Below are 27,246 nucleotides of genomic sequence, written 5' to 3' on the forward strand. Positions count from 1 at the left end.
GAGGCCGTATTCCGTTGTGCAAAACAAGGGGTTTAAACTATGATGAACATGCTTGAGCCACACTATGATATCCCGTTGTGCGTCCACTTTAGTGGCAAGATCGTTCCAAGCATGTATGAGCAGGAAAAGATTTAAGTTATGGCTGAACTGTCCCAGGCATCTTCTGTTGCCCTAACTACTACAAACGGGTGGACCTCCAGGGCAACGGAAAGCTACGTGACCGTGACAGCTCATTATATTACAGCGGAGTGCGATATAATGAGCGGTATGTATTATTGTAGGGTCTACCTTACAATATAAAGCACCTTGAGGCGACTGTTGTTGTGATTGGGTGCTTTATAAATAAAATTGAATTGAATTGAGTGGTAGATACACAAAGCCCTATACTGCCCTATATTGTACCATAATCTTTTTTTTTTAATAACTGCGTGGAATGAGTCTAGACTTTAATGTTTTTAACAGGCAAAAAATACTTCAATAAGTAATTAATTAAATGTTCAATTTTTGTCTTTCTTTTTTTGCTGATCCGAAAATTGATCCGATCCGTGACTTAAAACCGTGACCCGATCCGAACCGTGAGATTTTTGATCTGTTGCACCACTACTGTTTATGATTTAAGTATAGAGCATTTATAGATTGGAAAGTCGGAGGTTTGATCCCTGGCTGCCGTTTCTCTCCTGCCCATGCTTTTCTATTCTTTTTAGGCCCCCTTGAACTGTTCCACATTTTGCCACATTACAGCCACAAACATGAATCAATTTTATTGGAATTCCACGTGAAAGACCAATACAAAGTGGTGTACACGTGAGAAGTGGAACGAAAATCATACATGATTCCAAACATTTTTTATAAATAAATAACTGCAAAGTGGGGTTTGTGTAATTATTCAGCCCCCTGAGTCAATACTTTGTAGAACCACCTTTTGCTGCAATTACAGCTGCCAGTCTTTTAGGGTATGTCTCTACCAGCTTTACACATCTAGAGACTGAAATCCTTGCCCATTCTTCTTTGCAAAACAGCTCCAGCTCAGTCAGATTAGATGGACAGCATTTGTGAACAGCAGTTTTCAGATCTTGCCACAGATTCTCGATTGGATTTAGATCTGGACTTTGACTGGGCCATTCTAACACATGGATATGTTTTGTTTTAAACCATTCCATTGTTACCCTGGCTTTATGTGTAGGGTCGTTGTCCTGCTGGAAGGTGAACCTCCGCCCCAGTCTCAAGTCTTTTACAGACTCCAAGAGATTTTCTTCCAAGATTGCCCTGTATTTGGCTCCATCCATCTTCCCATCAACTCTGACCAGCTGTCCCTGCTGAAGAGAAGCGCCCCCAGAGCATGATGCTGCCACCACCATATTTGACAGTGGGGATGGTGTGTTCAGAGTGATGTGCAGTGTTAGTTTTCTGCCACACATAGCGTTTTGCATTTTGGCCAAAAAGTTCCATTTTGGTCTCATCTGACCAGAGCACCTTCTTCCAGCCTCTTTCGAGGATGCCAATGTTCACATTTTAGACAGAGAGGACACATGGTTTGAAAGAGGAGTGAAAGAAGCCATCTATGTCCACTGTGAGCGACCATCTTTGAACAGAGGCGGTGGTTTACGACACCAACTGTCTGCCATCTATAATTCAGTTTTGAGTTCCCTCCCCAGACGCCTTAACGCCCACTCACATCCTGGGCCATCTGACCTCAGGAATTCGCATGATAAGGTGGGGCCAGGTTTCACAATGAGCTCACCCGAAACCGTGGCTGATTGGGACCCACACCCATTTTCACACCTTGGTTTAGGCGATTAGAGAATCATCAGGGGGTCCTTTTGTCCCTCTGTGGGGGGATATTCTCCCACTAGGTTTAAATCTGGGACTCACCACCATTTGACATTAGAACTGAAGAAGCTTCTCGGATGAGAGGTGAAACGTCTTCAAGCAACTTAAAGAAGTCCAGACGCTTGTCTTTGCAAGCTCCTTTGACTACGATGACCTGGATGACTGAGAACCTTCACAGACTTCTTCCACATGTTTGCACATGGCTTGTGGCAAACTGCAAACAGGGATTCTTATGGTTTTCTGTTAACAATGGCTTTCTTCTTGCCACTCTTCCATAAAGGTCAACTTTGTGCAGTGCACGACTAATAGTTGTCCTATGGACAGATTCCCCCACCTGAGCTGTAGATCTCTGCAGCTCGTTCAGAGTCACCATGGGCCTCTTGGCTGCATTTCTGATCAGCGCTCTCCTTGTTCGGCCTGTGAGTTTAGGTGGACGGCCTTGTCTTGGTAGGTTTACAGTTGTTCCATACTCCTTCCATTTCTGAATGATCGCTTGAACAGTGGTCCGTGGGATGTTCAAGGCTTGGGAAATCTTTTTGTAGCCTAAGCCTGCTTTAAATTTCTCAATAACTTTATCCCTGACCTGTCTGGTGTGTTCTTTGGACTTCATGGTGTTGTTGCTCCCAATATTCTCTTAGACAATCTCTGAGGCTGTCACAGAGCAGCTGTATTTGTACTGACATTAGATTACACACAGGTGCACTCTATTTAGTCATCAGGCAGCGTCTATGGGCAACTGACTGCACTCAGACCAAAGGGGGCTGAATAATTACGCACACCCCACTTTGCAGTTACTTATTTGTAAAAAATGTTTGGGATAATGTATGATTTTCATTCCACTTCTCACGTGTACACCACTTTGTGTTGGTCTTTCACGTGGAATTCCAATAAAATTGATTCATGTTTGTGGCTGTAATGTGACAAAAGTTCAAGGGGGCCAAATACTTTTGCAAGCCACTGTATAAAGTGGCTGCAATATGTAAACAGTTAATGCTATTACAGATAGATACATAAGGTGGTTCAGGTATTAGGTTAGTATGCTTATAGGGACAAGTCATAGGTACATTTAGGTCATATTTCAAAGGGTCAAAATACACACAAGGGTTTTGCGACTGGCTTGGGAATGCCTTGTCATCACCAGGGAGAATCTGGAGGTGGCTTGGGAGAGTTGGGCATTTCTACTTAGACTGACAAATCTGTGAATCTGACGTGGAGAATTGTTGAAAAGTTCTTTCCATCACATAAACAATTAATCCAATTATTCTGTTGAACTACTTGATTTAAACTCCAGATTTAAAGTCCATGAAAGTCTACCAGTTTACTTGTGTTTTGTCGACATGGAGAAGGAATTCAACATTTGTTTTCAGGGTGTACTTTTTGGGAGTATTCAGTATCAAGCCTGTTATTATGGGGTATTTGGTCCCTGTCTATATGTTAGGCTGCCCTTCGTCATGGATTGTGTTCTGTTCATTTTTGCAACTAATTGTTGGCACAGCCAAAGGCTGAAACCTGTCCACTGGAGTGGTTAGAAGCTCGGTGCAAAGTAGTCAGGATAAAATTAGACTCTCAGAGTCTGAGGCATAGAGGTACAGAGGTTTAGAGCTGAAAAGCCATCTTTCATAAAGTTTGAGCTTATTAAATAGGTAGTTTGATAAAGGACTCTTATTGGCTTTTATCCACACAGCTTTTGATAGCAGTTACAGTAGCAGCTGGACAATCTACTTGTCCAACATATTTCATGGCCCCAGGCCGCTGGTTGTGTCAAACCCTGATAAGAGGCAGAAGTGATTCCTCTGAAGGGTTTCTGGGCTTACCCTCAAATATAGGGTGATGAACTCGGTTATTCAAGAGGTGCTCAGGCTAGATAGAGTAGGAGTTTCTTTGCAGTGAAAGTAGCAAGTGGAGGTGGCTTGAGCATCAGATTAGTATGTTCTGGGACAGCTCTGAGGTGAGATGCCATCATTGTAAAATCAAGAAAAAATTATTTCTCACTCCACCTGGGTTAGTTTCTTTGGCCTCATTGCTGCACACTGTTTGTGTGTGTCAGAAATGGGCCAGCTTCACCGATAACAGTGGCATTTTAACTGCTGTTGTGAAAAAGAAAACAGTATTTGGGTTGAATATTTTTCTCGACTTTTAGTCACAAATATTAGTGAAATGCCCACTCTGTTCAGTCCTGCGGCACCACTAAGAACTGGAGTTTTATTTCAGTAATTTATGATGCTTCATGTAATATGAAAATAGGTTACTGATATAAAAAAATCTGTTATTGTTGTTGCATCTGCCTGCTTGCTTTGCAGGTGAAATAATGTCACTGACCAGAACAGGACAGCAGCTGGCCAGTCTACTTGTCCGACATACTTTTTTTATGTGTCTGGGCCATAGGTGTTGATCTATGATAACAGACTGAAGTGACTCTTCTAAAGACTTTCTGGACGCATCCACAGCAATAGGGTGAAGAGCTCCGTTATTCAAGAGACACTCATAGAGTAGATAGGTAATTTCTTTGCAACAAAAATAACCAGTTGAGGTGGTTCAGGCATTAGATTAGATAGTATTCTTAGGAACAACTCCCAGGTATGTTTAGGTCATATCTGAAAGACACAGAACACATAAGAGACTTGTGACTGGTTTGGGAATGCCTCGGCATCACCCAGGATAAGGTGGAGGTGGTGACTTGGTAGAGAGATGGCACAGCATTTCTGCTTAGACTGACAAATCTATGAGTCTGACATAGACAATTGTTCTTTCTTTCCACCACCAAAAAGAGTTGATAGGCATGTGATAACACAATACCTCTCGGCAGTGATCTCCTGGTAGCCGTGGTGCTTTTTGTTTTGTTTGCTGACATTTACCAAAATAATTTTCAGTCAAATTACATTAACTTCATTTTTTTTCTTAAACAATCCTTCATCACCATTAGAAAATAAAATCAAGCAATAGAGTAATAATAATGAGCTTGAATTAATCTTCACTTTAAAACCACTTGTATCTTTTCCTTCAATTCCTTTTTTAAATAAGACCTACAATAGAAATTCTAGTGGGAGAATATGCTATCGTTTTTCAAGCGCCACTAAGTCCCCAGCAGCATCAATCAATGTAGAACGCTTTCCACAACAAACACAATCTCATTAATGTGTATAGAACCTCGTGTGAGTACAATGTGCACTGAAACAGCAGCAGACAAAGGGAACACTAACCTGTTATTTGTCTCCATCTTCCTCTATTGGGCATATCGATTTTTTTTCTCCTTTGTTTTCAATGTAGTGTAAGAATGTTAAAAACACATAAAACATTAAATTAACACTAACAAACATGTATAACATAGATATATAACATTAATAACATGTTGTTTTCTGGTACTGAGAAAGTCTCATGTATTCTGTTAGATTAACCTTTTTTAATTTGTTTATTTTTGTGATTAAAAAATAGCATCAATTAAAGTGACTGCAGTTCATCCTGAGGGTATTTGATGGTATTTGATGGCTCTCACAGGCACAAATATGAACCTCATAGTACTAGTAACGAAAAGGTACCTCATGCAACTCGGATTTGTCATCAAGAAACCATACCAGACATAGCATAACCAAACTAGTTCCACAATTTGGATGTCCAACCATTACCCACTTTGGACGTCAATGTGACGTTCAAAGTGGGTACTTTAGACTGGACAAGTTTTTGGGCTCTACCAAGTAATCTCCCTCACTGTGCCACAAAAGGCAATTTGGTTCTCATCTGAAAACTTTGTAAATGGACAAGATCCAGAATTCAGAGGTCAGGTTTACAAACAAATGAGACAAGAACATTCAACGAGCACAAAGGGCAAGGGCTATACTAAAACGGGGATATTTTATGATTTTTTTACAACATTTTTAAATGTTAAAGCATCACCTTGAAGCATTACATACTAAATTACTTATTTTATTATTTTTACACATATGTATGAAAGAGGATGAGGGCCACTGGAAAAAAAAGTGGGCACAACTTTTTTCTCAAAATTTTTCAAAAAATGAAAATAAGAATCTCTGTGTTACGCCCCTAGTCTAGGCGTGTAGAGACACACATAAGGTTGGAGGAGAGAGAGACAAGTACCCGCCCGGGTTCCCAAGCCAAACATCTGAAACCAGTTATGAGTAAAACAAAGGTGATTTTATTGAAGTTCAGGAAGCATAGCTCCAGGGTGAACCCAGGCCAAAATAATAAACAAAACCAACTAAGTCCCGCCAGAGGAAACTAACTAAACCCTAAGAAAGAAACAAAACAAACAAATGACAATAATATCCCTCGCTCCCTGGCTCCGAAAACAGGATAAAACTGTTCAAAAGAAAAAGGGTTAGGGTTAGGGTCACCCCTTCCGCTTCAGCCTATGCGTGCCTAAGCACTACGTTAATAGACCAGTGGCGGCTCACACAGATACACAGAAAAGTATAGGTTGGAAACCAGGGCCAGGTCCTCGTCTGCTGTCAAACTGCTCACTCGCTTTTCTCTCTCTCTCCCTCTGGCGGCAGCTGTCAGAGGGGCTTTTTGAACGCAGTCACGTGTTCCATGGTCCAATCAGCAGCTCACTACTCTTCATTAGGGGAGGAACCTGCAAAGAGTTTTAAGCACATTAGAGAGACACAGAAACAAAGCAGCCCACACAGAGTCCTTATGGCCACAGCCGTAACACTCTGATATACTAATTGTAAAGGTAATAGTCACTGATCAAACTTGGGTGGATTATTTCAGTAGTGGTCACTTTCAGTCACTTCGTCAGTTTTAGCCTTACACACTGCCACCTTATAATGCGCACTCTATTTTTTTGAGATAGCATATTTTCAAGTAGAATCTATTTTTATGATGCAACTCATTTTATTTCATGTAGAAAATAACAGTTATTAAGTTTAAAGTACACTCTCAAGTTTGTCTAATAAATTCAACAAAAAAACCCCAACATTTTTTGGTGGTGTTGAAGTCCCCCCAGAAAAGTCAATAAAAAAGTCTACGCCATGCATGCGTGCAACAATGAGACAGTCCCAGTCTGAGAGAGCTGTCATGTGTCAGTCTGATGATTTAGTACCTAAGAAGCAAGGCAGTTCAACCCCCCCTTCAAAAAGTATAATATTTTGTAAAATATGAACAAAAACTGTTCCTGCCAAAGTAGGAAACAACAAGCTTGTTTCACTACTTGAGGCAAAAACACAACATTCGAGTACAAGCAGGCTATGAAGGAGGAGATGCTAGCAACTAGTGATGTGCAAACCAAATTTAAACAATTGAGCATTACTGGAGCACTCACTAACTGCACTACATATGACAGGGACAGCAGACGGTGGATGGAAATTACCAATATGGTTACATGGTGGAAAAGCAGGGCTTAAAGCAGCTGGTTGAAAAGCTTGAGGCAAGATACTACATGACAGGTAGAAAACATTTTTCAGTATGACAATATGGTGTATGATTCTGAAAACGTATACTGTTATTTAAGTTATTATTAAACTAAAGGGTTAATCAGCCATTTCATAGTTTTATTATTAAAATTTAGAGGGAAAACAATCTATGTTACTTTTGTCATTACATTTGAGTTATGCTGTGTCCCTACTTTTACATGATAGTGCTGTTGCTGACAGCGTGTTACAAATGTTACAAATGGTCCAAATCATTTCATCTTCAATAAAATGATTAATGTGGCAACTCTCCTAGGTGTTAAAATAAAGTTTATTGACATCAATAGAAAAAGTTGATTTAAGAGGTTAGCATGAAGTTAGCTTGCTAGGTTTATGCCATGCTCTAAGGAATGAGTGAGGAATTTAAAAAAAAATGGTTCTGGTATTACTTTGGACATGAATAAAAACAGAAAGCTAAACAGCAGAAATGTTTGTAAGGTTCTTCAATTTGGGCTAGCTGGTATATAATGATGTGCTAGGTGGATATCTACAGACCTGTGGTTAAGGTAATATAAACACATTCAGTGTTGGGAAGGTTACTTTTAAAATGTATTTCACTACAGATTACAGAATACATGCCCCAAAATGTAGTTTTCATTCCATTAAGTTACTCAATGTGAGTAACGTATTCTGAATACTTAATATATTATTTAATATATTGTCATGCTTTTTACAACTACTTGAATGTACAATTTCTGTGTGATTTATTACTGTTACTGAAGACCACTTGCCACTGGTGTTAGCTGAGGTTAGTTCATTGACTGCTTTCAGAACTGCACATGATTATTTGCAGCTAGCAGGTTGTTAATGCTATCCATCAAGTCCAACAGTCTGCAGTCTATGAACTAACCTCAGCTAACGCCAGCTAACCTCACAGCAGCTGATGATTACCATTTTCAATCACAGTTTATAGCTTCACCTGAAAAAAGGGATAAAGAAAATAAACAACATTTTTAAGTTTGTTGTTGGAACATTTTTGTATTAATGGTTGCACCAGGCTATACAGTGGGGCAAAAAAGTATTTAGTCAGCCACCGATTGTGCAAGTTCCCCCACCTAAAATGATGACAGAGGTCAGTAATTTGCACCAGAGGTACACTTCAACTGTGAGAGACAGAATGTGAAAAAAAATCCATGAATTCACATGGTAGGATTTGTAAAGAATTTATTCGTAAATCAGGGTGGAAAATAAGTATTTGGTCACCTCAAACAAGGAAAATCTCTGGCTCTCACAGACCTGTAACGTCTTCTGTAAGAAGCTTTTCTGTCCCCCACTCGTTACCTGTATGAATGGCACCTGTTTGAACTCATCATCTGTATAAAAGACACCTGTCCACAGCCTCAAACAGTCAGACTCCAAACTCCGCCATGGCCAAGACCAAAGAGCTTTCGAAGGACACCAGGAAAAGTATTGTAGACCTGCACCAGACTGGGAAGAGTGAATCTACAATAGGCAAGCAGCTTGGTGTGAAAAAATCAACTGTGGGAGCAATCATTAGAAAATGGAAGACATACAAGACCACTGATAATCTCCCTCGATCTGGGGCTCCACGCAAGATCTCATCCCGTGGGGTCAAAATGATCATGAGAACGGTGAGCAAAGATCCCAGAACCACACGGGGGGACCTGGTGAATGACCTGCAGAGAGCTGGGACCAAAGTAACAAAGGTCACCATCAGTAACACACTACAACGGCAGGGAATCAAATCCCGCAGTGCCAGACGTGTTCCGCTGCTGAAGCCAGTGCATGTCCAGGCCCGTCTGAAGTTTGCCAGAGAGCACATGGATGATACAGCAGAGGATTGGGAGAATGTCATGTGGTCAGATGAAACCAAAGTAGAACTTTTTGGTATAAACTCAACTCGTCGTGTTTGGAGGAAGAAGAATACTGAGTTGCATCCCAAGAACACCATACCTACTGTGAAGCATGGGGGTGGAAACATCATGCTATGGGGCTGTTTTTCTGCCAAGGGGACAGGACGACTGATCCGTGTTAAGGACAGAATGAATGGGGCCATGTATCGTGAGATTTTGAGCCAAAACCTCCTTCCATCAGTGAGAACTTTGAAGATGAAACGAGGCTGGGTCTTCCAACATGACAATGATCCACAACACACCACCCGTCCAACAAAGGAGTGGCTCCGTAAGAAGCCTTTGAAAGTCCTGGAGTGGCCTGGCCAGTCTCCAGACCTCAACCCCATAGAAAATCTGTGGCGGGAGTTGAAAGTCCGTGTTGCTCGGCGACAGCCCCAAAACATCACTGCTCTCGAGAAGATCTGCATGGAGGAATGGGCCAAAATACCAGCTACTGTGTGTGCAAACCTGGTAAAGACCTATAGTAAACGTTTGACCTCTGTTATTGCCAACAAAGGTTATGTTAGAAAGTATTGAGTTGTATTTCTGTTATTGACCAAATACTTATTTTCCACCCTGATTTATGAATAAATTCTTTACAAATCCTACCATGTGGATTCATGGATTTTTTTTTTCACATTCTGTCTCTCACAGTTGAAGTGTACCTCTGGTGCAAATTACTGACCTCTGTCATCATTTTAGGTGGGGGAACTTGCACAATCGGTGGCTGACTAAATACTTTTTTGCCCCACTGTATATATAAGCGCTATGTAAATACAGGCCATTTATATTTTAGAGTGGGATTTGGGGCAATTATCTCAGATTTGACACATTTCAGGGTGAGTAACAGTAACAGTACATAGATGTATGAACAGAATAATTATGTTTATTAACCTCTGACTGAGCAGGAGTATACTCCAGTCCAGTATACTACAATTACCACTGCAAGCAGTCAATTACAGTTTTTTTTTTTTCTTTCTCGGCACTAATTCATGCACACATTACTTGCACCATTTGATGATTAAATTGCATTTATGTTTAATAGTGGCCACATAGAAACAGTATTCATCCATTTTTCCTTCAGTATATAGTGTATATTATACTGTATTTGTTTACTTGCACTACTCTAATTTATGTGCAGGAAACTTGGGAAACATTGAGGAAAAGTTTAAATGAAGAGGGCAACATAAAACAACTGTAAACAGGGCTCTAGACTAACTTCTTAGGTGTATCAGTGGAAAATTTACGTGCACCCAAATTTTTCAACCGCATCCCTTAACACCGCAGCTTTACATGTTCACTTTTTTTTAAAAGAAAATTGCTGTCCATACAGACAATACTGATTTGTAAATGATTAACTAACAATCTTGTCAACACAAAGTTCTTTATTTGGAGCACATTTCTACAAGAAAGATAAGCTACCCTATTTTTCAGACCATAAGGTGCACTTGATTATAAGGCGCATAAAGCAAAACCAAACAGTCAGATAGGTCTAACTTTACTCAACTCATTCTTCTTGCTTCCTCCATTTCCGTACCATTTTGGGATCCTTATAAACACACAATACGGTAATATTATGTTGAAGCACGGTACGTATTACTCTGCGAGGCTCCTGACTACGGTACCCATAATATTCCAACAATCCATCAAGTGGTGCTTACCAAAGTCATACTAAAACATTTTGACAGCTTTTTGCGCACCATGTACCACATAAAATCAGTTCGTGGTCAGTAAGCACAACCAGAATTCATACATAAGGCACACTTTTGAGAAAATGAAGGGATTTTAAGTGCACCTTATAGTCTGAAAAATATGGTATTGAATAAGTTCTTGTGCTTAAAGTGCTTCACTGAGCTGAAATTTAAACTTAAACTATCTCAAGATATATAAAATAAAAAGAAAGTCAAAATCAAAAAATGCCTCAAAAGCTTCAAACTGAACATTTCAATATCTGAACATCTTACCTTGGGCATGGGGATCTGAGAGGTTCCGCCCTTGACTATTGCTGATTGGTTTAGACCACGATATGGGCATAATGTGTGTCTGTTGTCGACCACACAGAAACTTTCAGAGCTGCTGAGACTTTTTTTTTTTTTTTTTTTTTACTCGAACCGTTGGTCGACCTACGATTTTCTTTTAGTCGCACCATTGAGAGATTAGGTCGCATTTGCGACCACATTGGTCGCACTCTAGAGCCCTGGTAAATCAAGGCTCTAATCAAATCAAGTCAGCACTTGCTCTTCCAGTTGTACAAAATAAAGGCAAAATGTTTTCACTTCTTAAGCATGATCATCCATATCAATAAGTGAAATAGAGAAAGCTCAACAAAGCAAAAAGCAAAAAAAACAAACAAAAAACAAAACAACAGGAAAGCTAATGTGAAATGTCATTAGGTATGTTATTAGCTAAAAAAAAATTGTCAAAAATTTAACATTTGTGAGCTAAAATCATAGTGATTGATCAATGCAGGGTACTACTACAGCAACGGTTCAGTAGACTGTTGTAGCATGCTAGATACCTTTTATCTCATGTTCATTTGGGTTTTATTCTTTACCTTTAGTGTTTGATCACCTTTTAAGTTAGTTAAATCTTAGCTCCTGCACTTGCATTTTTTCACAAATCATCTAATACATTACCGATTGACAGGAAAAAAGTGCATTACTAACACATTTGTATACAGTGCTGACACCACCCAATTACATCTGTTCAGACAGTGAAATTGGGCTATTTTTTGAATTTCTGTACCACATCTATTTAAATTAAACTTGTCATGCTCCAAATATGATGGCTGTCAAAATGCTAGAGTGAACCAGCAATAACTCAACAAGGAAATAAATAAATAATTACATAGAAGGCTGTGGTCAGCAAAAGTGCTTACTACCACAGCCTTCTGCCTCTTTCTCTACCCTCCCCAAAATATTATTGTCCCAACTCAGCAACACTGGGCTTATGTTTTTGGATTAGATGTCTCGGAATTTAGGGATAGTCACGCAAGTAAGGCAAACCAGGTAGTGTCACAGGTGTGAAGAGAATTAGACTATGAGATTAGAGCTGAGATGAGCTACTAAGGGACTCTACCTCTGGACAGCTGCAAAGTTATAGTGGTTCTAATTTCCCTTCCCGAATGAGGAATGGTATCTCACTTGGCAGAGATTCAAGCCAGAATATGGGAACAGAGAAAGGACTGAAAACAACAGAGCAGCTTTGTCCTTATGTGCCTTTACCTTCAGTGAAGCCATTGCGTTAAAATCTATTAGTTTTTAATCCCTTTTTCATAGCATAATCTGCCTGGGATTGATAAAGATTGCTAAAATACATTGCTTTAGGAGGTCTTTACTAAATGGATTTTCAATGCCACATTTGAGATCTTTCCTCAGTTGGAATACAAATTGAATATATTTGGGACTTTTTGCACAACTGTGCTTTGCCTGAGCTACAAGATGCAAAGATTTGATACAGTGTTATAATTTCACAGTTTTCTCCAGTTGTCTGACACAGAAAGTACTGATTGATTCAGGAAAAAAACAAGGCACTTTATGAAACTACTCAAGGGTACAACTTTCTCATTAAAAAGAACCTTTCTCAGAGTATTTTATCTTGTGTCTTCTGTGGAGGGTAGAGATCTGTCTAAGTCATGGACACAAAGTACACAAACCATAGAAGCATAGATCAGAGCCATCAAAATCATGCAATTAGCATGGAAGCAGCATTTCTCAGCTTCCCATGATGATATTTCAAATTGAGTTATTTTCTGTTTTTTATCATCGAAGACCAAAACACATTTTCAGACATTCCTAAAATGGCAAAATTGTTCTTCAGCCACATGTTGTTGAAGGCTCACTCTTGCATCATCTATCTGATTTAGACGTCTTCTTCGTCTTTCAACTTTGAGGCAGAAAGTGATTCCGTTTACCGTGCTTCTTTGCTTAATCTTTAGTCTCACAAAAACATGTATTTTTTACAGGATTAAATGAGGTATCATAACCTGCAGTCAAAAAGAACTGTGCCTTAAATATAAAGAATGTAAAATCACTTTCTGAGGATAGATTGACAACAGCGAGGCTGAAAAGAAAGTGACACTATGTAATCACTTCTTCAAATTCTATTGCATTGTTATTAGAGCAGAAAATAAAAATAGAAAAACTAGACCACAGCATAAACTATTATAAAGAGTAAATAATTTTTTGATTTTATTTTTATTATTATTCATACATCAGTAAAAGATACAGTATCAGTAAGATCAATAAGTGGAGGTATGAAGAAGTAGAAGTTTGGTGTTTTGATATTCTTTACAAACTTGGGGCAACTTTTGTAAGAACTTTTCTCATATATGTCCCTTATGAGCCAAGATAGGTCGGTGTGTAATAGTAATAGATACTGTATTATGTTTTACAATAATCTTATTGAATGGAAAGGTTATTTCAGAATGCTGCAATCAATTAAATAATAATAGAAACTTTCACAGTGTTATTTAGAGACTACTACTGGTGATTTGGGACATAAACAATTTAAGTTTTCTATTAGTCCTATTCTCCCAAGTTTTGAGGCAAAAATGGTAGAGTTCATTGTATTGATTGCTGTATGGGTTTGAAATGTTTGTTTTTTTGTATTCTTGTCTAGTATAATTGTTTATCTTAGAAGAAGACAGAGAGATCACGGCCGCCTCCAAGACTATGAGCTACTGTGAGCTTTCTCAAAAATATGGTGGCAGGTCATAAAAGGCATTCCCTTTTTTGAGATTATTTTTCTCTAAAACAATGAGTAAAGAGATTCAGAGGCCAGCCTGTAGCTACTCATCACAATTCAAATGTTCAAAGCAAAGGGCATCATGCTAGTGTCCACTGAAAATAAGGATGCAAAGAACAGGGATGATACACAGAACTCAAGATTTAAGGAGAATTGTAGATTTAGACAAATTGGAAATGTCTCATTCTGGAACTTTGAATCACAGTGAAGTGATTTTTATGCCGGATTGAGAGGGTGTGAACCATGCATAAAGCCCCTGGTTCACAAACCACACCTTCAAAACTTGAATGAAATTTGCCGCTGTCCACTTGGACAGTTCACATGCCTTCTGGAGAAAACTTCTATAAATCAGACTACTTTATTAATCTCTGAGGAAGCTGACTATGGTTAGTTATGAGAAAGATTGAGCAAGTTTACACAGTGGCAAGAGATATATTTGGAGGAGCAAATGTGAGGCTTTTAAAGAACACTTTACCAATGTCAGGCAAGGTGGTAGCATCATGCTCTGGGGCTGTTTGCTGTAAGTTGTTCTGGTGGACTGCATAAACTGGATGGACTAATGAAGAAGAGAACAACCTCCAAATTCTTCATTGTTACCTCACTCATTAGCTTAATGTTCAACCATATTGGTTACAACTGGGTGTTTCAAAAGGACAAATACACATCAAGACTGATTTTGGTCCTGATGAAGCAGGCTAGCATTAAGCTTCTGAAAAATCTTTCCCAAAGCAAATTTATAGACTACACTTAAAAGGTCTGTGCCAGGAAACCAGCCAACTTTAACTGGCTCTGCCAATTCTGCCCAGAAAACTGGTCATATAGCAAAGCAAAATTATGTCAGAAGCTTGTTGGAAACTCGTGCTCACAATTCTTGTTTTCTTAAGATTTTAAAGGAGTGTGCTGTACCATCATTTCATCCTGCAAAACCAACAGTTCAAAGAGGTCATTTAAAACCCCAAATTACCATGGCATTTATGCCCATGATGAGTGTATGTAAACATCTGACCACAACTGTAAGCCGATAATGTGTGCTGAATGTACACAATAAAACATGTGCAACTCCCATAATTGTTGGTACCATCTCAGGCTGTATATTCTATCAGCAGAGTGAACGCAAATGTGTGGTGGGAACCTACTGAAATAATATACTCTGCTTAATTTTAAGTATGCAATAATTAATGAGCTAATAGTGTCATATTAAAGTCTATATGTCTGAGCTCTTCTTTTAATAAGATAGATAAAGGCAAAACGAATAAATAAATAAAAGGACTACATCATTGCTTTTCACCTTCATAGTTGGGGGCAGAAGTGGTTCTGTGTTTCCTCCTGCTGTCATAACTGGTGTTTATACTTTGACCTGTTGGCAACAAAGCTTCTAATCATCTGACCTTAAAGAGCCTGAGGTTTGGGGGTGTTTTTGTGATTGCTGTGTAGGACAGGGAATGAGTCATACTACAAGGGCTTTTTCCAAGGCCACTTTCCCAGTGGTGGCTCCTGCGGCATATTTATATTACTTCACCACCAAAGAGGTTGTGGAGAAGAAGGAGGAACAAACATAGATCACTAGTGGTTTGGCATCATGTATGCAAACTGCTACTAAAACACACAATAATTACTTTAATATTATTATTCTATCCTTTATTTGGGAAGGATAATATTTTCTGTATAATTCCTTGAGAGAAAGTAGGTGGATGCAAGATGGATGCAAAACAATCTACAGTTTTCCTTGAAAGTCTGCCCTTTGTATTCAGTGGTATCCGTGTATAACAGCATTGTTACTTGCAAGTCTCCATCTCTTCAAGACATGAATTCTCTTTTGGTCTTTGTCAGTGACAGTGTTGATGTTCTCTGGGTTTAAGGTCAGACTTCTGGCATGATGACTAGTCAGTGGAGAATGAGAAAATTATAGAAGTACAAAGAGGGAGTCTAGCTTCAGAACTGCAGACATTGCAGTTAGTTACATAGGACACAGTTCAAATGTGTTTATTCAGCCAGCCATTTTTGACACAGGGGATTTGTATTGAAGTGACATAGAACAGAAAACCTGAAATCCTTTACCCTAATGCCACATCCACCTCCCACTCATGTGAAATCCAGAGGTATTTTGAAGCCAGTCTGGCTCTGATGGAATGGCTCTATTGCGAGATGCATGGAAGGCATCCTAATCGATGCCTGATTTACCCCCAACTGGCTCGTTTCAATGCAAATGGTCAGAATTGCTTTACTGAGCCATTTAAGCATGTTTTAACACCTACTTTTTTTTTTAATTGCTAATTTTAGTCATGTGTTTTTCTTGGATTTTTGTCTCATTTATTTCATTTTTATGTCATTTTTATTTATTTCATGGATTTTAAATGTTTGTGTATTCAGAGTATTTTCAGGCAACAGTTTCCACCATTTTTCTTGAGTACTATTGTGCTGTTTACAGGTTACAGTATTTCAGGTTGTCCGCAGGAATAATAATAATTCTTTATATATCAAACTGAAAATTCTAAACTTTTAATATTTGAACACAATTGTCCAGTTTGCCCATTTTACATTTGTAGTAACTTATTCCTAAGTGTGCAGTATTATTAATATTTATATTAATTGTATTTATATTAAAATATTTATAATGTAAGAAAATTTTTTTGAAGAAAAAAACCCAAAATAAACAAAAAAAAAATGATGATGATAATGTACTTATGTTTTTGTGAAAAGAAATATAATTTCTTTGCTCTTATCTCTTAATATTTTAAACAGGGTGATAGTGTTACATTATGCTAAAAATGTATCCAACGTTGTTTCTGATTTGCTATTTCAAAAACTGTTTATGGTTGCTGAAGAAGACACAACAGAGCCACTTCGATGTCTGTGGTGACTCTAGGACTTACTGTAGTACTGTTACTTTATAAATCTGCTCTTTGTTACTAAGTGAAGTTGTGACAGATAAACAATAGCAATCTTTCTGATTGCTATTTAAATCTACATGAATCCAGGAGATGGACAGAGTTAAAGCAACATAAACTTTAACTGTAGGCCTTCATTGTTAACACACCATGTTCTGCTATCTTAAAATGTGTTTAGCCTATGGACAAACAAAACTTCTTCACCTACAAATATAATACTACAACATAGCAGAACTTAGTAGAGTCAACCTCCCATCTTGAGCCATAGTCTACTCATTTTACTATTGGAGGTGTTTGTCAGTGGAAGAAACCACGGCGTGTTCTAATAGAGACGATGAATTCGACACATAGTAATTCAACCAGACAGTCATCTTCCCTTTTTGACACATCAGTCAAAGTGCATGACATGCTATTTAGCTGCCAGGCAGTAATAGGTGGAATAAAGGTCACATTCTATGTTTAAACAAATATCGACAACCTCAGAAACCCAATTTTTTTTTTTGCTGCAAATCATGGTGACTTAATGAAACATAAATAACAAAAGGACAGATGGATAGATTTGGCTTTTATGCACAACCAAGTGCTCTTCTTCATCCTCTTTAAAACTAAACACAAGCACAAACATATTCCAGTGGTACAGTAACTGTCAGGTTTCGTAGATCGGACTCACGCGCAGACCACTAGTGTCTTCAAAAGGTGCATTTATTTACAGTGTTTCCTACAGTGGAATTCATATATACACATAATAGTGTCAAAGGAAAAAGGGGCCGGGGTTCCAGGGTCCAGGAGTGAAAGAGGCAGGAGTCCAGGAAGGGAAAGTTTCCATTCAGTCCTAGCACATCTCCTCTCCTTTATCTCTCTTGCTCCCGTTCAGTCGCCAGGCACAGGGGAAGAACAAGTCCAGAGGCAATCTATGCACAGGCAGAAAAAAAAAAAAACCATTAGTCTCCTGGTTCAGACATGCTCATAAACTGACTTTACAAAATACAGGACGACTGACGCTGATGACTCAACGATCCAGCGACGAGTAGAGCAGACTCGCCCTCTTACAGTTTTTCTCGATTGCTTAAACACTATAACCAGGCTTTTAAACTAAAATTTCAAAACCGTAACGCTATTTTTCAAAAAGCTCACCCATTTCCCTGAACTATAAACACTATTCCCTGCTTTGACACATGAGTCAAATTTGGTGAACTGTTACTGCAAAACTCTACACACAAATCCCTACATTTTTCAGTGCTTACACCATGTAGTCATTTAGAAAGCACTAGCATTCAATAATGTTAACTTAAGTCAGCATAGCTTGAGCTCAATTAGCACACAATTAACCAGGTGGAAACACTAGGAGTCAAAATTTATCACACACCAATCAGAACCTTCGATGGATAGATAAAAGGGCCAAAGTCAGCTCATTCAGGTTTGAAACAATGGATCCAAAGAGATGCAAAGGAAGAGGACGTGGTGGAGAAAGAGGATGTGTTGAAGGAGGAGGACGTGGTGGAGGAAGAGGACGTGGTGAAAGAGGAGGACGTGGTGAAAGAGGAGGACGTGGTGAAAGAGGAGGACGTGGTGGAGGAAGAGGACGTGGTGAAAGAGGAGGAGGAGGAGGTGGTCTAGGACAACAGGAAGGTGGTGGAGGAGGAGGACGTGGTGAAGGAGGTGGAGGTGGAGAACGACGGCGACAAGGAAGGGGAAGACCAAGGGCAAGAAGACAGTCAGTCTCGGATGAAATTCGAGCCACTTTAGTTGACCATGTCCCTTGTCCATGGGATGACTATGAGGGAGGCTGGGCAACGAGTACAACCAAATTTGAGTCGCTTCACTGTTGCCTCCATCATCAGAACCTTCAGGGAGGAAAACAGGTAGGTGTACTTGCAGTAAGACTGCTTTGTACAGTAACTTTTAAGTTACTGAACTTATGTTTCTTGAGTTTCAGTATGTTTCCATTATTTTCCTGTAAAAAGAATGTGTGACAGTTACAGTAATGAGTGCTTCTATTTTTGTAGGACACAGAGACGACCACCTGGTGGAGGCAGGTTAAGGCTTTTGTCGGAGGGGCAAGAGAGGGAACTTGTAAACATGGTAATTGCAAATAATGTAATCCGCCTGCAAGAGATTCAAAGGAGAGTGATTGAGGATGATCATCTTTTTCGAGGCATAAATGCCATCAGCCTCTCCACAATTGACCGCATCCTCCGAAAGAATCAATTCCGGATGAAACAGGCATACCGAGTCCCTTTCGAACGAAACTCTGACAGAGTGAAAAACCAACGTGTGGAATATGTTCAGGTATGAGTTTTGATACTGTATAAAGTATTGTGTACCATCACAGCATGGCAGTTTATGCTGCCATTTCAGCACTCTTGAACTGTGGTTCAGGGTACCGATTGACTCTACTGTGTTATGTGTTTTGCAGAGAATCTTTGAGATTGAAGGACGGCCTGTTCCCCATGAAATAATCTTTGTGGATGAGGCAGGTTTTAACCTGACCAAAAGAAGGAAAAGGGGGAGGAACATAATTGGCCATCGGGCTATTGTAAATGTCCCTGGTCAGCGTGGAGGGAATGTCACTATGTGCGCAGCCATCAGCCAACGAGGGGTACTCCACCGCCATGCCGTACTAGGACCCTATAACACTATGCTTCTCCTTGCTTTTCTTGATGGTTTAAGACAACATATGTTCCAGCTGGACTACAGGGAACCAGCACAGCCAGAGCAGCCTCACTACGTTGTTGTGTGGGATAACGTCAGCTTCCATCGCGCTGCTCTGGTTTGTGACTGGTTTACCAATAACCCAAGGTTTTCTAATATCTTTCTGCCTGCATACTCTCCCTTTCTAAACCCGATAGAGGAGTTATTTTCGGCATGGCGGTGGAAAGTGTATGACCGAGAACCTTATGTCCGTGTTCACCTCCTTCAGGCCATGGAAGAAGCCTGCCTAGACATATCAGATGCATGCCAGGGGTGGATCAGGCATGCAAGAGGATTTTACCCCCGCTGCCTGGCTAGGGTCAATATAGCCTGTGATGTGGATGAGATTCTCTGGCCTGACCCAGACCAAAGACAAGATGCTGAGGTGGAATAATGTTTTTTGGTGTGTGTTGTACTGTATAGTACATGAATAAAAATGTGCCACTGTACATACATTGGTTGCGTCTTTTGTGTTTATCATGTGAAAAGGTTTTTGAAGGGGAGAACCATAAGCAACCTAATTGTTTTGGAACTATTGTTTTGAATTAATTGTACCAGTGTGCAAAACTCTGTTGTAGTGTGTGTGTTTTTGAGGGCTTGTGTTTGATGTCTGAGGGCAAAGTTTGGTTTTTCAGCAAGAGTGAATAGTTTTGAGTGTAGAGCTTTATTTTGACCTGAAAATAGGATATTTGGGAAATTGAGTGAGATGTTATGGATTTGTGTTTACTGTTGTGAGAATATGAGGCATAGTTTCAAGAAATGTGTTTTAGCAATCGAGAAAAACTGTAAGAAGGGTTCCAATCTTTCATGATCAGCGACAGATGTGCTGATCACCTCCAGGTGCGTAGGCCAGGGGCAGGAGCCCATACTGAGCTCCGCCCCGGCAGGAGAAAGAGAGAATGGAAGAGGGCGAGAGAGAAAGGGAGAGCAGAGGTGAGAGAGAAAGGTAAACAAAAACAAAACACCTGACAGCTGTCAGCTGACGAGGAGCGGAGACCATGACAGTACCCCCCCCTCAACGGGAGCCCCCCGGCGACCCACCAGGCTTGTCCGGATGCAGGCGGTGAAACTCCCGGAGCATGGGCACATCCAGAACGGCCGCCCGAGGGACCCAGGAGCGCTCCTCCACGCCATAACCCTCCCAGTCAACCAGATACTGACAGCCACGCCCACGGCGCCGAGAGTCCATGATGCGAGTGATGGAGTAGGCCGGCAAGCCATCCATGAGTCGGGCGGGAGGAGGGGGCCTGGAAGGAGGGCACAGAGGACTAGACCGGACAGGTTTGAGTTGTGAAACATGGAAAACATCATGGATTCTCATATTGCGAGGGAGTTTTAACTTCACAGAGACAGGATTGACCAAGGCGGAGATTTCAAAAGGGCCAATGAAGGTGGGTGTAAGTTTCTTAGATTCAGTCCTGACCGGAACAAAGCGGGTAGAAAGCCATACCTTCTGGCCGACAGAGTATTTGTGTGCTGGAGTCCGGTGCCGGTCTGCGATGCGTTTATTGTTCTCCTTCGTGCGCAGTAGGGCCGCTTGAGTTGCCCGCCAAACTCTGCGACACCTGCGCAGATGAGCCTGGACGGAGGGTACAGAGTGCTCACCTTCCACAGCAGGAAAAAGAGGAGGCTGATATCCCAAGGAAGCTTCGAATGGAGACCGGCCGGTGGCAGAGGCAGTCAAGCTGTTATGGGCGTACTCGATCCACGGCAACTCCTCACTCCAGATGGTTTGATTGGTGGAGGCGACGCAGCGCAGGGCGGTCTCCAGTTCTTGGTTGGCCCGCTCGGATTGGCCGTTGCTCTGAGGATGATAACCCGAGGATAGACTGACCTTTGCGCCCAGGGAGTTGCAGAACTCTTTCCAGACCCGAGAAGTAAATTGAGGCCCTCTGTCGGACACTATGTCTTCCGGGATCCCATGCAGGCGGAAGACGTGAGTGGCGAGTAGGCGTGCAGTCTCTAGAGCTGTGGGAAGCTTAGGCAGAGCAATGAAATGAGCCACTTTAGAGAAACGATCGATTATGGTGAGAATGACAGTGTTACCTGCTGATGGAGGTAACCCGGTGATGAAGTCCAGTGCTATGTGAGACCATGGCCTGGAAGGAGTGGATAACGGATGGAGCTGACCCGCCGGGGGTTGGTTCGATGGTTTGTTTCGGGCACAGACCGTACAAGCAGTGACGTATTCCCGAGTATCTTGGGTGAGTGAGGGCCACCAGAAGTACCGCTGGAGAAACTTGACGGTGCGATGTATCCCTGGGTGGCATGAGAACCGGGCCGTGTGAGCCCATTGCAGAACCTGGGATCTGACAGAGCGCGGAACATAGAGTCGGTGGACGGGCCCCCCTCCCGGATCCGGTTCGGCTATCTGAGCCGCCCGGATGGCCGCCTCGATCTCCCAGGTGATGACCCCAATAGTACAGGTTGCCGGCAGAATGGAATCCGGATCCGCCTTTTCGTCAGCAGCGGAAAACTGACGGGAGAGAGCGTCCGGCTTGACATTTCGGGAACCGGGTCTGTAGGTGATTGAGAAGTGAAAACGGGTGAAAAACAGGGCCCATCTGGCCTGTCAAGCGTTGAGACGTTTCGCCGTTTGAAGGTAGGCCAGGTTTTTGTGATCGGTCCAGACCACGAAGGGTTGAGTGGTGCCCTCCAGCCAATGCCGCCATTCTTCCAGGGCGAGCTTAATCGCCAAGAGCTCCCGATCGCCCACGTCGTAGTTACGTTCTGCAGGGGTGAGACGACGGGAAAAATAGGCACAAGGGTGCATCTTACCTTCCCTCTGTTGGGAAAGGACGGCCCCCACCCCTGAGTCGGATGCGTCAACCTCTACCACGAACTGAAGAGTAGTATCAGGTTGGACCAGGATGGGCGCTGAAGCAAACCGTTTCTTGAGCTCCTGAAAGGCTGATTGGACAGCGTCACTCCACTGAAAAGCAAGCTTGGGAGAGGTTAACTGAGTTAATGGTAAGGCAATCCTGCTAAAGTCCCGTATGAATCTCCTGTAGAAGTTAGCGAAGCCAAGGAAGCGTTGCAACTGGCGACGGTTGTTTGGTTCTGGCCAGTTCACAACAGCCTTGACTTTCACAGGGTCGGGTCGAAGATCTCCCCGCTCGATTATGTACCCTAGGAAGGCAACCGAGGGCACATGAAACTCACATTTCTCGCTTTTGACGAACAGCCGGTTCTCCAGAAGGCGTTGCAGCACCAGCCGGACATGGGTCTCGTGTTCCGCCTGGGAGGAAGAGAAGATCAGAATGTCGTCTAGATAGACAAACACAAATCGGTTAATAAAGTCCCTTAGAACATCATTGACCAGAGCCTGGAATACTGCAGGTGCGTTAGTGAGGCCGAACGGCATGACCAGATACTCAAAATGTCCAAGGTGGGTATTAAACGCCGTCTTCCATTCATCGCCATCCCGAATCCGGACCAGGTGGTAAGCGTTTCTCAAGTCCAGCTTGCTGAAAATGACGGCGCCCTGGAGATGTTCGAAAGCGGAGGTGAGCAGAGGCAGTGGATATTTATTCTTGACCGTAATGTTATTGAGTCCCCGAAAGTCAATACAGGGTCTGAGGGTCTTATCCTTCTTTTCCACAAAGAAGAAACCTGCTGCGACGGGTGAGGAAGAGGCCCGGATAATGCCGGCAGCGAGAGATTCAGTTATATATTTCTCCATAGCCTCCCGTTCCGGCAGCGAGAGGCTATAGAGGCGGCTGGTTGGTAAGGGAGCTCCCGGCAGCAGGTCTATGGCGCAGTCATAGGGCCGATGGGGTGGCAGCGACTGGGCTCGGTCCTTCCGAAACACCTCAGCGAGATCGTGGTAAACAGACGGCACATCTGCTAAGTCGGAAGACCGCGGTGGCTCTGGGCCGGTGACAGATTTGTTAGGAGGTACGGCAGCCTTAAGGCAAGTCATATGACCCTCCTCTCCCCAGCCCGTAATGCCTCCTTTCTGCCAATTAATCGTGGGGTTGTGTTGCTGGAGCCAGGGATGACCGAGAACTAACGGCGTCTGAGTGGAGTGAAAAACAAAAAAACTAATCTCCTCCGAATGATTGCCAGACAGTGTGAGGGTGAGCGGTTCAGTGATGTGTGTGATGTCGGGGAGGCGCTGCCCTGATAAAGCCGTGACGCGTAAGGCGTGGGGTAGTGACTCCACAGTCACACAGAGTCGTTTAGCTAGTTCAGAGTCAATGAAATTTTGTTCTGCTCCAGAATCAATAAGCACAGAAAGTGAATGACACTCGGAATGGACCAGAAGCTTAGCCGGCAGGGCTAAACGTGGAGGAGATTTATCCTGATTCAAACCGCCCACCAGTACTCCTACCATCACTGGCGGGCGCGGCCTTTTGCTCGCGACGGACAGGAGGCAATCATGTGTCCCTTATTACCACAATACAGACACTCACCGGCCGTGATGCGTCGCTGACGTTCTGCAGCAGTTAGGTGAGAGCTGCCGATTTGCATGGGCTGTACCTCTCCGTCGGCGCCCCCTGATGTCCGGGAGGACCGGTAATCGGCCGAAGCCTCCGCCCATCGCGGCCCTGCGGCCTCCTGGGAACTGGAGTTCCGTGCTTGCCTACGAGCTCGTAGCCGCTCATCCACCTTAATACATAACGACATCAATTCGTCAAAAGCAGTGGGTAGGTCCCGCATAATCAATTCATCTTTCAGATCTTCCCGGATGTTATTTAACAATGTGCTCCTGAGCGCATCCGGTCCCCAGCCGGTTTCTTCAGCCAAAATCCAAAAGTCGATTGAATAATCTGCCATACTCCACTTACCTTGCTTAAAGTTAAGGAGGCGGAGCGCCGCAGCCTCGACTCCAGAGCCCTGATTAAACACAGTCTTAAAGTTAATCACAAACCTCTCAAAAGAGATCTCCGGGTTGGAGTTTAACACGACCTGGGCCCATTTCAAAGCCCGGTCACGAAGCATCTGTACCAAGAACGCAATCTTTGCCCCGTCATTGTTATGAAAACGCCGCTGTTCGCGGAAAATCAATGAACACTGGGCCAGAAAGCCAGAGCACTTCTCTGTCTCCCCTGAAAAGGGCTCAGGCGAAGGCAGAGGACCGTCAGAGGATGGGGTGGCTGCCGATGAGGGACCGGCCGTAGCCGCCGCGAGTGTCTCCTGCTGGGCAGGGCGAGCCGGCTGGGAGGTCCCTGGCTGTACTCCCCCTGGCGTAGTCAAACCGGAAACAGCTTGAGTTAGTGCAGCGATCTCACCTCGCAGCTGATGTAACATTTGTTCGTGGCGAGTCAGCGCCGCTTCTTGGGCAGCCAGTGCCTGACCGATGGTATTCTGATCTGCTGAGTCCATGTTGTGGCTGGATCGTTCTGTCAGGTTTCGTAGATCGGACTCACGCGCAGACCACTAGTGTCTTCAAAAGGTGCATTTATTTACAGTGTTTCCTACAGTGGAATTCATATATACACATAATAGTGTCAAAGGAAAAAGGGGCCGGGGTTCCAGGGTCCAGGAGTGAAAGAGGCAGGAGTCCAGGAAGGGAAAGTTTCCATTCAGTCCTAGCACATCTCCTCTCCTTTATCTCTCTTGCTCCCGTTCAGTCGCCAGGCACAGGGGAAGAACAAGTCCAGAGGCAATCTATGCACAGGCAGAAAAAAAAACCCATTAGTCTCCTGGTTCAGACATGCTCATAAACTGACTTTACAAAATACAGGACGACTGACGCTGATGACTCAACGATCCAGCGACGAGTAGAGCAGACTCGCCCTCTTAAGAAGGGTTCCAATCTTTCATGATCAGCGACAGATGTGCTGATCACCTCCAGGTGCGTAGGCCAGGGGCAGGAGCCCATACTGAGGAGAAAGAGAGAATGGAAGAGGGCGAGAGAGAAAGGGAGAGCAGAGGTGAGAGAGAAAGGTAAACAAAAACAAAACACCTGACGGCTGTCAGCTGACGAGGAGCGGAGACCATGACAGTAACTTTTTTAAGTATAGTGAAAGTACAGACTCAACCCGATGTCTTATTGCTGCTTATTGATTTTTTTTCCTAACAAACGTCCTGTAAAATGTGAAAGCAACATATCAGTGATTACTGATTTTGGTGACTCAGATCTAGAGCTACTGAGAGCCTGTCAGTTTTCCTTTCCTGCTTCATCCTTTTATTCCTGCCTGTCGGCCAGAAGACTGGACAGAAGGTCAGAGAGTTGATCTGTGCCAAAACTCTGAGGATTTTACCCCTCCCCCTTTTCTCTCGTTCTCCCTTTCATATGTGCAGATTCTGGACCTCCTAATGAGAATATGTTACTCCCCAATACCATCTGTTCCACTTGCACTCTGTATGAGAAAATAAAGAAAATGTGACATCATTCCAACGAGACTGATTAATCAAAGTCATGGGGTATTTGCACTTTGTAGAAGTATGTCACTGTCTGTCTGCAGTATACTTTTCTGTGTTTAACAGAAAACACATGTGAATAAGGATAATGAATATGGAAAATTGAGCATCCTAAGTTTATTTAAAACAAATTTGACACTTTTAGTTATCTGCACATCGCCTGGACTCAAACTCTAACTCTGTTTTTTTTTTTTTCAAATATAGCTGCATATTTATTTAACTCTGATAACATGTACAACAATCACCATAGCAGTCCACACAATGCATTTATTGTTCTTTCATTTGAAGAACAATAATATCTTGAAATGAAAGCTTAGACTTTTAATAATGAAAGACACTCATCAAGGGGCCAAAATAATGATGTAGGCAGGGCTTTGTTATTCGCCTCTGTCTTTTGACCCTGGTCATTCTGTAAATATGCAGACTTGTTTATTTTTCTCCATTAAATCGCCACACACACACACACACACACACTGATTAATACCATGGAAATGGCTGTTGTGAAGAAAGACATTCATATCTACAATTTTTAGTAAAAACTAGTAGAAGATGATTTGTCTTGGTGGCTGGTTTCCATTTCTGCAGCATCGCAGCAAACATACAGTGCTGTCACTGTCAAAATGGGAATTTCTGTGAGCTCAGTGCACACCAGTATTATTCCAATCAAATCTAGTCCTGTCTGTGGGCATGAACTTCCTCCCTTTCCCAAATAAGAAATGACAGCCCAGAGTGCTGCTCTGGTAGACCAATCAAAGAACAGCTTCGGGATGTTACAGTGATTACCAGGACAACCTATGCTGGACCAGAAAGAGGCCACAGGCATCAGAAAGAGAAAAGTAACTTAATAACACAGTTAGTGCCAGCGGTCATACAACCTTGTGCACAGCAGACACAGCAGGGATAAAAATTATAGAGTTACAGTTAAGTTGCTACAACCATGGCTGTTAAATGTGAAAGGTTGCACAAGACAGACATGAGCTCAGAGCAGTAAAACAGTATTTAAAGATTTGGGAGGGAATTCGATTTTAATCAAGACTGGTAACATTCTTACTGACTGTTCTTTTCAATATATCTGGCATTTAATTAAGAAAAGGCACTGAAAGAGGTGAACAAGTTCAATACACTTTAATAAATTTTAGAACTCTACTGATTCAGAAATAGACATTACCAAATGATTTCAACAGCTTCACTGCATAGACTGTACTGTAGGCTTGTGACCAAACCATGAATTCTTTACCAGTTACTTATTTTTGATGGAAAAATAGTCACTCATTAATTGTTACACTGCTCTTGCTAAAAACCTAGGCCAGGCTAACGCGTGGTGAAACATAGTATATAGTATACCTTTATACTAGGTGGTACAGCCTTGCACTGGTTAGCATGTCATCCCTGTGCATCTGCCTTGTCTCTAGGTACTCCAGCTTCTCCCCACACTCCAAAGAC

The 27,246-nt window shown here is 42.2% G+C and overlaps 2 protein-coding genes across 2 annotated transcripts in view; both read left to right on the forward strand.

The window, feature by feature from the left end:
* LOC146704339 (leucine-rich repeat-containing protein 4C-like) overlaps positions 1 to 27,246 on the forward strand; it is a 150,074-nt gene that overhangs the window by 45,844 nt on the left and 76,984 nt on the right. The window lies entirely within an intron of this gene.
* Positions 18,496 to 19,828, forward strand: LOC146704340 (uncharacterized). Its single transcript, XM_085465174.1, has 3 exons — positions 18,496 to 18,605; positions 18,750 to 19,032; positions 19,160 to 19,828. Exons 1-3 carry the CDS (start codon positions 18,496 to 18,498, stop codon positions 19,826 to 19,828), a joined length of 1,062 nt encoding a protein of 353 aa, XP_085321300.1.

Source organism: Copadichromis virginalis, linkage group LG7 (genome assembly GCF_057382275.1).
Source record: "Copadichromis virginalis isolate Kocher_CV1m ecotype Utaka linkage group LG7, C_Virginalis_male_GT1.1, whole genome shotgun sequence".
NCBI classification, from domain to species: domain Eukaryota; kingdom Metazoa; phylum Chordata; class Actinopteri; order Cichliformes; family Cichlidae; genus Copadichromis; species Copadichromis virginalis.

Bases quoted from the DNA above. Each gene is read 5' to 3' on its own strand.
- LOC146704340 (XM_085465174.1), top strand. From the start codon at position 18,496: ATGTCCCTTGTCCATGGGATGACTATGAGGGAGGCTGGGCAACGAGTA. The intron at 18,606-18,749 runs GTAGGTGTACTT...CTATTTTTGTAG, and splicing joins ACCTTCAGGGAGGAAAACAG to GACACAGAGACGACCACCTG. The intron at 19,033-19,159 runs GTATGAGTTTTG...TGTGTTTTGCAG, and splicing joins AACGTGTGGAATATGTTCAG to AGAATCTTTGAGATTGAAGG.